The 15,212-nt window shown below is 36.5% G+C and overlaps 1 protein-coding gene across 1 annotated transcript in view; it reads right to left on the bottom strand.

Moving 5' to 3' along the window:
- The window catches only part of LOC131962994 (zinc finger protein GLI2-like), a 50,125-nt gene that overhangs the window by 28,548 nt on the left and 6,365 nt on the right, over positions 1-15,212 (bottom strand). The window contains exon 3 of the mRNA XM_059328119.1: positions 2,665-2,866. Within this exon, the coding sequence (XP_059184102.1) occupies positions 2,665-2,866 (202 nt within the window). The remainder of the gene's footprint in view (positions 1-2,664; positions 2,867-15,212) is intronic.

Raw genomic sequence — 15,212 nt, 5'->3', positions numbered from 1 at the left:
GGTTGCCAGAACTTTTTTTTTTGCAACTTTTTTTAATATTACGGTAAAATGATATTAGCACTGTTGATTTGTTCAGATTCAAAATTGCCATTATATTCCATATTTTCCCGTAAAATATAAAAGTTTCAAAAGAAACGCTGTTCTCTCATTGACAAGAAAATACTTCATAAATGCCGCATGAATAAATGATTTTACCATCAAATATTACAGTATATTTCTGTTATGTTTAGTACATTTAAATAAATGCAAAAATGATGGCTTGTAGATATATTACAGTATATTTTTGTTACACACACAGTGCCAGTGTATTTTTCAGTGGAGCAATGTATTTTTATTTTTTTTAAACTGTAAAAAATACTGTTTTGGCTGATATGTACAAAAACGGTGTTTCATTGTCACTGAAACTGAATTAACTTATTTATCATTTTACGTCTTTTACTGTCATGGTTTAGCAGTTTTTCATCGTAAAATCTACAGACATTTTTTACAGTGTATGGAAGAAAACTGGGAGGTAGAGAAGATTAAAAGGGTAATGAGAGGAGGTAAATAGAAAATAGAAAGTATGAGGTATGGGAGAAAAACAAGAGGCTCAGGAGGGAAATTAGAACGTTAGGAACAAACCAATGAGGCGGGAGTAAAGAAAAGGGTGTTGTAGAAAGAAAGGAGGTAGAGAGAAGCATGGGAAGGAAACAAGGAGGTAGGGAACATCAAAAGTCTAAGGAAGGAAAGGAAGCCAGGGAGGAGGTAGAGGAGGATATGAGAAGGCAGGAGGCAATAAGGATGTAGGAAGGAAACAAGGAAGAGAGGAAGACATGAGTTAGGAGACAAAAGGATGATGAAGGAGGTTGTGGGGAAGGAAAGAAAGTAGGAGGTAGGAGGGAATAAGGAGGTAGAGAACATAACAAAGCTGTGAGGAAGGAAAGGACGCTAGGTAGGAGGTAAGCAAGAGGCTAAGGAAGGAAATGAGGATGTCAGGAACAAAAGAAGGAGGCGGGAGGAAAGAACAGGGTGCTATCGAAAGAAAGGAGGTAGAGAGAAGCATGGAAGAATTAGGGAAAGAAACAAGGAGGTAGGGAACATAACACGTCTGAAGAAGGAAAGGAAGCCAGAGAGGAGGTAGAGGAAGAAATGAGAAGGCAGGAGGCAATAAGGATGTAGGAAGCAAAACAAGGAAGAGAAGAAGACATGAGGTGGGAGACAAAATGATGATGAATAAAAGTAAATGTGAGGTTGTGAAAGAAATTAGGTGGTGGGGAAGGAAAGAAAGTAGGAAGTAGGAGGGAATAAGGAGGTAGAGAACATAACAAAGCTGTGAGGAAGGAAAGGATGCTAGGTAGGAGGTAAGCAAGAGGCTAAGGAAGGAAATGAGGATGAAGGGAGGTGAATAAGAAGCCAAGGAAGGAAATTATAAGTTAAGGACGGTAGGAAAAGGGAGAATGAGACAGAGGAAGGACAGAAGGAAAGGCTAAAGTAAGAGCTGTGGAGGAAAAGAAGAGATGAGGGAAGGAATAAGGATGTAGGGAGAACAACAAAGGAGGAGGACAGAAAGGTAACAGAATTCGAGGAAAGAACTGAGAAGAAACTAGGAAAGAAAGTAGGAAGCAGGAAAAATAAAGGTATGAGGAAGGAAAGGAAATCAAGGGAAAGAAGAGTGTATGTAGAAAGGAAAAGAGGTAGGGAACAAAACTACGATACAAAGGAAGAATGGTCATCTGAAGAGAAGGAAAGTAGCAGGTAAGGGAAGGAAATTAGAATGTAGGGAGGGAAACAAGGAGGTGAGACAAACGAGTAAAGGAAAGAGATTTAATATGTAAGAGAAGTTAAATGTAATGTTATTTTACAGATAATTTCTTTGGAAAAAGAGATAATATACAGTAAATATCTGTATAACTAATTTTGTTTTAAGTGTAAGTGGCAACTTTTGCTGCCTGAGTTTTTACTGTTTTTACATTAAAGTTTTATATTTTTATGGCATTTGCACTTAACCGTTTTAAGGCAACTTATGACGAAACAATTGATACATAATTTTTACATTTTTTTCATTATTATTGGTACATTTTAGTCAAATATACAAATTAGGCCTCATTTCAAGAGAAAAAAAGGAATAAAACCCACACATTGTCAAACTTGAAAATGAGGCCTTTATTTTGTATATTTGACTACAATTGACCAATAATAATGAAATAAATATGAAAATGATATATCAATGTGTTGGTCATGAGTTGCCTTAAAAGGTGAAAAAAAAAAGTTGTTAATCATTTTTTTCTACATGTCCTAAAACCAGTCTGATGTCATGGGGTCCTTTTTGACCCCTGAGGACCATGGGTGCTATAAAAATTGATAAAAACACGTAAAAATGTATGAAGAAAGTTGAAATTTATATTATCTATAAAGGATGCAGAGGGGCACATATACTGACAATTTCAATTTTCTATGAAAGTTAACCTATATTAATCGTATGTTGAAAATTATTTGGGGTCAAAAAAGACCCCAGGACCACAGGAGGGTTAATGTAGAAAAAACAGGAAAACCCTGTAAAATAATATATGAAATCAATGTAAAATAAATTAGGAAAGGAAAGGAGGGGATGGAGAAAGAGACACCAACAAGAAACCAACAAACGGTGAGAAACCAACAAACCGTGTCTCTCCTACGGTTGTGTACCTGAGTCCTCCGACAGACAGGTGTCCATAGGAGCTGCTGGCTGCCGAGCTGGACCGTGAGTTGTTGATGTAGGCGACCAGTGAGTTTGGCGAGGTGCGAATCATCGTCTGGAGGTCGATGCTGGCGTCTGACAGTGGCGAGATGGACAGCGCCCTCTTTCTGCTCAGCCGGGGCGTCAGTCTGGGGCTGGAGAACCGCGACACTGTGGGGACACACAGGTGAGTCAACAGGCGCTTCAATACCGAGAACTACATTTCCCAGAATTCACCTGTCGGTCAGTCACAGTACTCCTGCTGCCACTTCAGCACCAAATGTTGATTCATTCGCCAAGAAAAACAGTCCCCATCAAATGCATTATACCATACAAATAATGGGTTGTTTTTGTTTTTAATAGGTAAAAGAATGTCGTGAATTTCAGATGCCTCTTTTATGGATAAATTATGTCTTGCACGGGGCATCAAATATGTTAATAAAAGGGCGTTATGATGAATGCTATCCCTCCCATAAGGATATCAGACATGTAAGGATGAACCTGAGCAACATGTGTGGATCTCACGTTTCAAAAGTGTGGTTAGATAGGTTAGCTAAAATAACTATTCATTATAATACATAATATGATATGATCACTTGTTGGGGCACCACTCTGTAAAACAGAGAAAATCAGTAATTTCACCTAAATCAGTCTCATAAAGTTATTAAACTATCAACATTGATTAATAATTATGAATATAATTATAATCAAATGACCATATTTAGATTTAGTAATTATTGAAGGAATTTTGAATTCTTTCATAGAAGACGTTGATATATTGTTCAGTGTATAACATTAAGTAGACAGCACTATAATCAAAAAGGTATTTATTCTAAATCAACAAATTCAAGCAAATAAAAGCACACGTCTATGGAGTATAGAGCTACAAAGTCTAATCTACTGTAGGCTTACAAAAGAGAGAAAAACCCTGCTGTGAAGGGATGGCCTGGCCATGTGTTGCTGTGTGAGCTGCTACAAAACTGTGTTTGTTTAAAGCCAATTTAAAATATATTGTATGTAAATCAGTGAGTAAGCAAGTCAAAAAAGTTAGTAAGGTTAGTTTGCATGTTTGCTGTGTAAAGCAAGCTGAACATACAACTTCAAATGATTTAGCTATACCAATATCACAACAATGATACTTAAACACACATATGAACCAAATCATTAATTACAGGTCAAATCCTTTGTACTTTATGTCCTTGCTGAATTCTTATCTTTGCCCAGTTACATTACTCGCAGTCCAGTTGGAAAAGGGGAAGAAATCCTTTTCGATGGAGGGCGTGGAAGAAAGTTTGATTTCGGGCTGAGTTTTAAAAATTTGCTGTCTGCTAATTAAGTTGCTGGTTCGTCCTTGTTGTTTGATGTGAAGCTTTCTCTGGCAGTTGCAATGAACTTTGCGTTCATTAATGCAACCTTGGTGTGCAGAAAAGATCAGAGTTGCAGTGAGAAGATGAGGAGTACTGGCTCTGTATAGTAGACCACCTATTATGTCAGGTCTCCTGACCAATGAACTCATCTGCAGGTGTCATAAAGGCAAAGCATCCTGGGAGAAATGTTCCTTATCAGAGAGCCAAAATGGAGGTGAGATCTCTGGCTGTCCCCTGCCAGAGAGCCAAAATGAAAGTGGAGAAAATGCTGTTGCCTTTTAGTCCACAACAGTTAGAGTCCACAAATGAGCCCAAGATTCACCTGTGGTACGATCCCAACAACAACAAGTGAAAATTGGCAGCTGATGGTATACTGTTGTATAATATTTGTGTTGTTGGTTTTTTTTATTTTATAAAATGAATGTGACATTATGTAAACAAACTGGAATTCAAAGAGGTAAAATTCATAAAATGAAAAAGTATTTTGTAGTTCTTATCAGTGTTGGTTAAAAGATTTAACTCAGTGAGAGTAGAAAACAATATTAACATATATATGTTTGTCAGTGGCATTGTGTAAAAAAACAGAAATGTAAACAGATAAAATAAAAAAATACATATTTTGTGATCAGGCTAAAAGATTTAACTATATGAAAGTGGAAAAAAAGCATTTTATGGCAGCTTTTTGTCCATAGGAGAATTTCTTTTAAGAGAAATGCAGATGGGTTAAAAGTCACAGAGGTGATAAATGCTGCGCAGCCTGCATCCTGACCCCGCCTCCCCCGCGACTCGCTAAACACTCTGAATCTAAACGAACGAGTCCTGAAATCTAACGAGTCACTCGTCGTCCTCTCTGGATCGGCTCATGTCACTTGTTCCAGCCGGGAGCGGCGTGATGGATGCCCCCGCAGCCCGGCCGCGACACTCACACCCCCATGGACACACAGCGACACTATCAATAAGTATAATAACTAATACACAGTGATGGAGAGTGAGTCTGACACACATTATTGAGTCTCACGGCAGACAGCAGCAGGAAGGAAAAACTGAAAGACTTTATCACCGTTTTCACCCATTACAGAAAATAATCGCCATCGAATGTGAGTTTTAACAAAAAAAATTAAAAATCAAGAAACATAGAAATGAGAGATTTTCCCTGAAGATACCTAATGCAAAATACAGATAAATAAACTGATTATTAATGTATTTATCAAGAGATCTTTTATTTACTTATTTATTTATTTATTTTTGTATGTATTTAAAAAAATAATAATATTAATAAAAATTGGCGATATTTATTTTAATAAATGTTTGTCACATTTAATGGAACATCAATGTATTGGAGTCATTTATTACCTTATTTATTTATTTCAGAATTTTTAAATATATTTCTAATTTAAATAGGAAAGTAAATATATAAGGAAATTATTAATAATATTTATACATTCTTTTTTATTCTTAATAAATGTTTAGTATTTTCAAATTAACATTCACATAATTTAAAAGTAATTTTATGTATTTATTTTTCTGTGTATTTATTTGTTTTTTATTTATTTAGGAAAGTAAATAAACAAAGGAATTATTCATTTAAAACACATTTTAAATACTGTTGAAATTTGAAATTTGTTTATCGTCTTTTATTTAGTTCTGTATTTATTCTGGGATTTTTTAAAATCAATTTTTAAAATAGAAAATTATATAAATTGCAATTATTGATCATTTTAACAATAGCAATAATAATAATAATAGTTACTATTACTTTTATGATTATTATTTCCCATATTTATTTTGACAAAATTTTAATGTATTAATCGAATCATTTATTTATTATTTTAATTTATTTAATAGAGGAATTTGCAGAACACAAACTTCAACCAAAAGAAGAAAAAAACACATTAAACAAACTTTTTCTCTTAAGTTGTTTCTTTCCCTTCAGACAATAAAACTTTATGGGATGAATTTCAGACCAAAAGGCTTGATAAAGTACTTTTATTTTATCAGGCGTTATTGTGATATGTCCTGCTGATGAGTCTTTAAGGGACACACTTGATTAAAACAGTTCTCGTCTCGTCTCTATGAAATCCATTGCTGCTCTGACATCTGCCCACATGTGGAGACCTCATTAACATTCAGACATGACAGATCAATCTTCCCCGCATTAATTCCCCATAATGACTCGAGATAAACATCTCACAGTCTGGCTTTGTGCTTCACCGTGTTAAATGAGGGCAATTTACACTGAATTGATTTCTGAAATGTATGCAGAGCGATCTGATCGATCTGAAATGTAAATTCAGACTTCCTGTTTGTTTATGTTGTTGTGTTGGAGTTCTTTCCACTAAATTAATCCAGATTATAATTGTAGATGAACAGTCCAAAAGTCTTTAGTGCACAAAACGGCTATAATGACACAAATCATAATAAAAGAAAAAATTAAAGTTGAATTTCTTTTCTTTATTTTTGAATTGTCCTTAAATGGAATCCATATATAAACACTTTTTGTGGCCACATGTGTCACTAATGTTGGGAAAAAAAAACATATTCTACATTTTGAACTATTCCCAGCCTCTCCTGTCCTCTCCTCTCTGATCTGTGTAAACACATTTTCAGTGAATATTTATCACTCTTCTTTTTGGTACTTTTTTTAACCCTTTATCAGGTGAAGAACTATATTTGGTAACTTCAGTGAATATCAAAATGAGATCCCCATGTCTCTCTGTGAGGTCATAGAACCACATGGATTTCTTCCAGCCAATCAGCAAATATCAGGCTACGTCACAGACAGTGACAACATGACATCTGACCAATCAGTATGATAATAATATAATAATATTAACTTTATTGACCTTGACCTCCAATGTAAAAATGAAAAATTTAGAAAAAAAAATCTGCAAGAAACACTCGTACAAATTATTCTTCAGTCACTTGTACGAGGAAAACTTGACTATGACAGCATATTAGGGCCAAGTATGAATACAAATAAGAATACAAACCCGGGAGAGGGGAGGTAATATTTCGAGAAAGGATTAAATCTACAAAGTAGTGGCAAATCTACAAAAAAATTTTTTTGGCAGATTTAAGAGATTTAAAGTGGCAAATCTGCGAAAAAAAAGTTGCAGATTAACGAAAAAAAAGTGGGAAATCTACGAGAAAGTAGCAAATTTATGAGAATCTGCTACTTTTTATCTCGTAAATCTACGACTTTGTTCTCGCAGATTCACCACTTTAAATCTGCAAATTTTTTTCTCGTAGAGTTGCCACTTCAATCTCGTAAACTTTTTTCTCAAAATATAACCCCCCTCTCCCGGGTCTGTATGTTTTTTATTCACATTCCACATTCTGGCTGTATGTAATATCCTCCAAACTCTCTAGGGTTGAAATGTGGAATTTGCAAGTATTTCAATGAGTGCCCTATTAAGGGCTACCGGATATGTTGCTAACTGATGATCCATTCAAGGACCATCGGAAAGTTCAATATCTGACGATAATGCCTGATTTCTGTCACAGTAGAAAGCATACATTTTATTCAGGGTTTAGATCATGGGTCCCAAACTCGCGGCCCGCGGGCCAATTGCGGGCCCTCGTGCTGATATTTTGTGGCCCTCACCTTGATATGAAAGTTTAATGGGAGTTTTATATGAATGTCACTTTACCATGTTGTGTGTGGAATGTCCCTTTAATTACTTTTTTTGGTAATTTTGTGGGGATTTTTTGTAATTTTGTTTCTTTTTTTGGTAATTCTGAGTCTTTTTTGGTCATTTTGTATCTTTTTAAAATAATTTTGTCTTTTTTAGGTAATTCTGTGTCTTTTTTGGTCATTTTGTGTCTTTTTTTGGTCATTTTGTGTCTTTTTTAAATAATTTTGTGTCTTTTTTGGTCATTCTGTGTCTTTTTTGGTCATTCTGTGTCTCTTTTGGGTCATTTTGTGTCGTTTTTTAGTAATTTTGTGTCTTTTTTTGGTCATTTTGATACTGCCTCCAGCGTCCCCCAGGTACTGTGAGTTTGAGACCCCTGTTTTAGAGGGTTAACATCTGGTGTGCCAAGAAATGTAGCAGAGAAAAAATCCTCCTGATCGATTAATTCTGCTCTGTTTGGCTTAATGACGAGGGCTCCGAGCTCGTTTCTAACTTTATCCTCCGACATGTGTTATCTGTTTAGAAAGTGGCGCTGGGAGACCGGAGCAGGACGGGACGCGTCTTTTATCCGGGGACATGTGAAATGATGATATAACAAATCCACAGAAGGCTGAAAGATCAGCGTCTGTTTCTCGGGGGACGTGTTTTATTACAGAAGACATTACTGCTGTCAGGGGACGCTAATTTGGACATTTAGCCAGCTAAAGTTGAGATGTGATGGTGATGGCATGGAGGAGGGAGGGGGGGGGGAGGAGGGGGGGGGGCAGGTGTTGGAAGATCAGGTGTGTGTTTTTTGTTATCGGTGATCGTATTCGTCTCTGTTACTTCCTCTCACCTCTGGGGAGATGTGTTTATTAATGTGCCACTTCCTTTGATAAATGGACCAATGGAAAAGCCCGACTCCACTCGCTCGCTAGCCCCCGCCTCCTCCATTGTGATTTATATCAGCAGCCACCACGAGGAGGGTTACTGTGTGTGTGTGTGTGTGTGTGTGTGTGTGTGAGTCTGTGTGTGTGTGTGTGCGCGCTGCAGCCCCTGAGGCTCTCGGAGCCACTGTGGTCTGTATGTAACTGAACTGTTTGAAACCAGAAGGTTGCAGGTTCAAACGATGCCACAGCTGCTGGGAAACATTTGGAAAAAGAGGAGAAGAAGAAGAAATGCTCTCGAGGAAGGCTTAAAGGGACAAACTGGAGTTTTTTAGGTTGTGTTCGACCTGCTGTTCGATGTGCAGAACATTTCTTTAGTTTAGTTTGGAGCAACCCTCACTGCAGAAAAGGTGTCTAAAAACAAGACAAAACACTAAATCTGAGGGAAATGATCTTGCTGCAAATGAGCATGTTGAACACTTAAAATAAGAAACTAACTCTTAGAACAAGATAAATTAAAGCTGCAAGCAGTGATGAACTGGCCCCAGCAGAGTGCACTGACAATTATTTGTTTCTTACCAAGATAAAAAAAACTTTAGATTTAGAAGTGTTACATAATTGATCTTGTTTTAAGGGTTAATTTCTTATTTTAAGCGTTCAACATGCTTATTTCTAGATTTAATCATCTTAATTTAAGAAATCTTGTCAAGTGAAATTATCTGTCCATGCAGCAAGATCATTTCCCTCAGATTTAGTGTTTTTATCTGGTTTTTAGACACACCTTTTTTGCAGTGCTTTGAGTAAAATATGACAGAAGAAAGTGCTCGGGGGTTGGCTGCGGCCTCGTTTTGTCATGGCAATATATAAACATTACATTAAGCTTTTACTGTAAGTAAACAAAAGTTTGCCTTCATTTTTAATTCATCCATCCATCCATCCATCCATCCATTCTCCTCCACTTATCCGGGGCCGGGTCGTGGGGGCAGCACGCTAAGCAGGGCATTCCAGTTATGTTTATTTTTTGTATTTTAACATACACTGTAAAAAATGTTTTGTGTGTGTCAAGTTGCATCAGAAATAGGGTGTAACATTAAAAATTGTATATCACCGTAGTAGACACTTTTAATTCCCGTAAATCTAAGCATAAAAGCACAAAAATTTTACTTTTACTGTTGAAAAACTGCAGAAAACACACAGTTTTGCTGAAAAAAAAATAGAATTTTTATGTAAAATTAATGGATGAATACCATGATGTCACAATGACACAATTACCCTAAAAACAACGTGATCATTCAGTTTAAATCACAGTTTTTGCTGACATTTCCATTTAAATTTACAGTAGAAAACCCACACAAAACATTTTTTACGGTGAAATTCTGGCAACCACAGCTGCCAGTATCTTACTGTAAATTAAACAGATTTTTTTTACAGTGTAGAATACACTATGATTTAACAATCAAGACCATTAATGTGTAGATTATAGCTTTATATTGCAGGTAAAAGTGACTTGATGAGTTTTTACACTGAGTTTTTTCTACCTTTGAAAACGTTTTCATGCCTTTTAGGGAAACTGTAGTTTTTTGACACATGAAAATAAAGTTGCAAACATGACAAACAGGAAGTGATAGGCTTCTGTAATATGCTGTGATGTAAAAACTCCCTCTCCCCTCAGCGTGTCGAGCAGTGAAATGTTTGTGCATTTGATGTTTCTCCTAAGTGTCGGTGAATAACTTTACAATGACATTTTTGGCGAGACGGAGCCAAGAGAGCTTTCCGTTTGTTTTGCCGTCAGCGGCGGCTGCTCAGTGTTCAGGGCGCCTGGAAGCTGACCTGTGACAGCTGGCTTCACGCCGCTGGCAGCCTCCGACACAACAGGCTCATTCACAAGCTGCAGAGAACGCTTTAACCCACACCGGCCGTGTGTTCCACCACCGAGCCCTGCAGGCAGGGTTTCTCCCACTGTGATGCTCGGGGCCAGGCTAGTAGTTTTGGATGTTTCATTAGTTTTAGTTTTAATCTCGTTGTGATTTTTTGTTTTTAAATTCAGTTCGTTTTAATTCGTTTTCAGAGAGAGTTTGCTAGTTTTAGTTTAGTTTTTCTTTTTTTTTTAAATGCTTAGTTTTAGTTTAGTTTTTATTAGTTTTAGTGTTAGTTTTAGGTTTTTTGTAATGGGGTATTTGTTGGGTGCCAGATTCAAAAAAGTCACAATAAATGTTTCCTTTATTTCCTTTGTCTGATCCATCCATGCCCCCTCATGGAGAGGTGCAATATTGGCTAGATTAGCTTTGACTGCTGTGCACCATATTTATATTTATATATTTATATTTATACAGATACTGGTAAATACCGCACAATTCTAGATTTTATATTTCACTGTGTTGTATTGTATTATGTTTTTTAGGGCCGGGACTCGATTAAAAAAATTAATCTAATTCATTAGAGGCTTTGTAATTAATTAATCGAAATTAATCGCATTTTATAAATATTTGACCTGAGAACAGTGAGAAGTAATTTTTTTCACATGGATTTTTGGTATACCATTGAATAATGACTGAATACATAAGCTTAAGCAGCTTTTTTTTTGTTCAAGTCCAACAGACCTTACACCATTAAGTGTAGCAATAGCATATTTAGAAATATAGTACATTTCATAAATCCAGGTAGCCCATAGGTAGGTAGACCTTCTGTAAACTAGAATACTTTGGTTTTTGAAGTAAAACACAATCCATGCTAGCTACCACACTAGCCGCTAGCTGCTATATGTTTAGCATTGAGGTGATACTTGAGGCTAGATGTGCTGCGGTGATATGTGAATTCCTTGTTGCATAGCAACACAACCATGCTCTTATCGACGCTTCCATCCGTTGTTTTTTAGTAACTAAATGTCCCATCATCCACGCGGCCAACCAAAGCGTCTCATCAGCTTCTTCCTTCATGTTCACTGTGGTTTGTTGTTGTCTGGACTCATGAACGCTAGTTGGTGCTCCAGTATAATCGGTCCACCTGAAAAGTGCAAAGGCGTTTCTGTCCATTCATTTCAATGCCACACTAGAAAACTTTTTAGGACAACACTATGGTCTCAATCACTAGAAAAAAAATGTTCTTCAAGACAATTCGATGTTAATAGTTCTAATAATGGCCCCATTAGAAGAAAATAGAAGATAAAGAATCGTATGATTTGGGGTGTGGCTACCTTTGATTGACAGGTCACTAACATGGCGAGCCGTCATCAGGAGAGAAGCAGAACAATGCGTATCCACGGCAACGTGTCAAAAAAGTTATAATGTCATAACCAAATATGGTCTGCTCCCCGTATCAGAAACAAGATGGCGACACAAGATTCCGACGAGTGTAACGCTGAACTCGATGCTTCCAACGGGCCACAAACCAATGGGAGACGTCACGCTGACTACATCCATTATTTATATACAGTCTATGGTAAAAACAGACATTATCGTCAGAGTTTGAACTTTCTGACAGGTCCATGAACTGATTATTGGCTACGAACGTTCCCATTAGAAAAAGTAATCAAAGCTTGTGCCCGAAGCTTAAAATAGTGATATTTCTTTCAGAAACACTTTATTCTACATGTGTCTTTTAAAATGTGTCCAAAAATAAAGCCTTCAAAATAACAAGATCCTGTTAAAAACAAGATTGATTCTGCTAAACTGAACTGTCACATGACAAATATTCACTGAAAATCTGTTTACACAGACCAGAGAGGAGAGGACAGGAGAGGCTGGAAACATGGAAATAGTTAAATATGTAGAATATGTGGAGCAAACGTCATTCCCCCCCCCCCCCCCCCCCCAACATTTGTGACGCTTGTGAACACTTGGAAAAGTGCCATTTTATTATTAAATTTTTTTAAAAGTAATTTATCAAAAATGCAACTTTTTCCTCCTTTTTTATGATTTATGTCATAACTGTGTTATACTGCACAAAAGACATGTTTAAGTGATGGACTTGAGAAATCATTTATCTAACTTTCTTGGTGTCTCATACCTATTCACCAAAAAAGATGTTCTTTGTTATTTTACTCATTGTAACAAATCTGTTGAATTTGTAACCAATTTCTTAATTCTCTCTTGTAAGTTCTTTGTACACAAACACAGATTTCTCAAAGCTAAGCCAAAGTTTACGTTGTTTCTATATGAATTCAACTATCTTCTTAAGTCTCTCAGAATTGTAAAAGACAAAAAAAAGAACTATTTCTTCAATATTATGACAGCCTGATGAATGTATAACCTTCATTTCTAATAACTATATGCTTTTTTAAATCATTATCAGTGAATGCATAGACTTTATGTACTTCGTATTCTCTGCGTCGCCAATGTATGTACCTCTTTTTCTTTTTTTTCTTTTTTTTAATCATTATTTTTTACTACTTATCTCCTGATTAGTTCTTTGTTTCATGCCATTTGTTTCTTGAAATCCCTTTTTGTCTGACCTCATGATTGTAATGTTCCTCAATTGTCAATAAAGAAATAATTTCCTCTTCCAGCCATGATTGTGCTGTTTCCATAAAGCTGCAGGATTTTATATATTGCAGTGAAAAACAAGGCCTCAATGAGTAAAATGAAGCTGCTTGTTGAGGTGAAGTGAGGAAGAGAAGTGGAGCGATGGTGTTCCACTCTCTGGTGTTCATCATCACTTCCTGTCAGACACGGCCGTCCTTTTAAGGTGCAGAACGAAGCGGCGGATCAAAGTCGGCGTTTATGACACTAAATATACCCGCTGTGAGCTAACGCGGTACAATGGTGCTGGAAATGTCACGGCGGCACAGTGAGTCCTGGGTGTTTATGTAAAAGTGCTGGCTCAGGGAACACGACACCTGAAGGAATCTCGGCCGTTTGAAGATGTTTGACATGAAAAATGTATACAAGGCTTTTTTTTATTCATACGCCTCTCCTGTGATCTTTGTTTCATCACCCACCTCGACTCGACGCACTCACAGGAGTTTCATTCTGCTTAATCAGAGTCAGAGCAGCTCAGTGGACAGACAGAACAGAGAAGGTGAATGTGTCACGTTCACCTTCTCTTTCTTACAACTATCCACTAACTGTCACTACCCACTATCCACCTGCAGTGTGTAAATTCTTCTTATTCTGCATTTATGTCATCTGTTTCTCTGCAGAACCTCAGCTCTTCTGCACAGAGAGTTCCCGGTAGTATTAGGGCTGTTTCCACTACTGCCCCATATCCGGAATGAGGCGGGTCTTACTCGCCGAAACGCCCCTAATTTAAATACGAGCTGTCCAGAGCGGACTTTTGTCCTGACTTTTTTTGTCCCTGTAGAAGAGCAGAACCAAAACTATAAGCTTAAACAGGCTTGTAGAACCTGATAATATAATAAATTCCCGATAATGTAATAACCACGATAATGTAATAAAAATCTGCACTTGAGTCCATTGAAAAGGTAATAAAACCTGATAATGTAATAACTTCCCGATAACGTAATAAAGTGCATTTCCCAATAATGTAATACACTTTTTACCAATAATGTAATAAAGTATAACATTAATGGAAGGTTTTTGATCAAATCAAAGATGGCGGAAAATCCAATATGGCCGAAAAAACCCATTGAGGATGCATTGAGCTCGGGTTGGCCCGAGGGTTCCAGTGATACATCCTTTGTGAAAAACGGATGAACAGGTCAAAAGTTAATAAACATTCAACTTTGACCTGTTGGTGGCGCTAGAGCTCTTGAGCTAGTGTTGCCTACACAGTATCACCACTTGAACCCAAGTAATGGGTGGTCTGCTGTTAAATTATTACAATATTGGGGAATTATTACATTATCAGGATTTGCGAAATGAAGGCTAACCTGATAATGTAATAACCTCCCATTAATGTTATACTTTATTACATTATTGGTAAAAAGTGTATTACATTATTGGGAAATGCACTTTATTACATTATCGGGAAGTTATTACATTATCAGGTTTTATTACATTTTCAATGGACTCAAGTGCAGATTTTTATTACATTATCGGGGTTATTACATTATCGGGAATTTATTACATTATCAGGTTCTACAAGGCTGAAAGAGGCTAAAAAGCTGCAAGAGCAGTGAAGATACTGACTGATTAGAAGCAGTGCAAAGGCGGGTCTCAGGCTTACACATCCGAACTCCCACACATACGCAGATATGCAAACAAACAACTTTTTTTTGTCATTTTGACTTTTTTCATGTGACTTCAACTTTTTTCTTTTGACGATTTCTCCATTAATTCAAATTTTTTTGTCACTTTGACTTTTTCCATTTTTTAAACTTTTTTTTCTCATTTTGAATCATTTCTAGTGACTTCGACTTCTTCTTTTCGTTTTGACCTTTTTTCCATGATTTAATTTTTTTCTGTCATTTTGACTTTTTTTTCGTGATTTCAACTTTTTTTCTCATTTTGACCTGTTTTTCATGATTTCTACTTTTTTTTGTCATTTTGACTTTTTTCATGTGACTTCAACTTTTTTCTTTTCATTTTGACAATTGTTTGTGACTTGATTTTTTTTCTCATTATTTTGACTATTTCCTCATAATTTTGACTTTTTTTGTGCACTGTGATAGCTACAGGACTGGATGGCTGCTTAACTATGCTGGCTCCCCCCTCTCCTGTGGCATTTTTTTATTCAATTAAGTCAATCAATTCAA

This window comes from Centropristis striata, chromosome 24, assembly GCF_030273125.1.
Source record: "Centropristis striata isolate RG_2023a ecotype Rhode Island chromosome 24, C.striata_1.0, whole genome shotgun sequence".
In the NCBI taxonomy this organism is placed as follows: domain Eukaryota; kingdom Metazoa; phylum Chordata; class Actinopteri; order Perciformes; family Serranidae; genus Centropristis; species Centropristis striata.
This window is presented reverse-complemented; position numbering and strand designations above follow the sequence as displayed.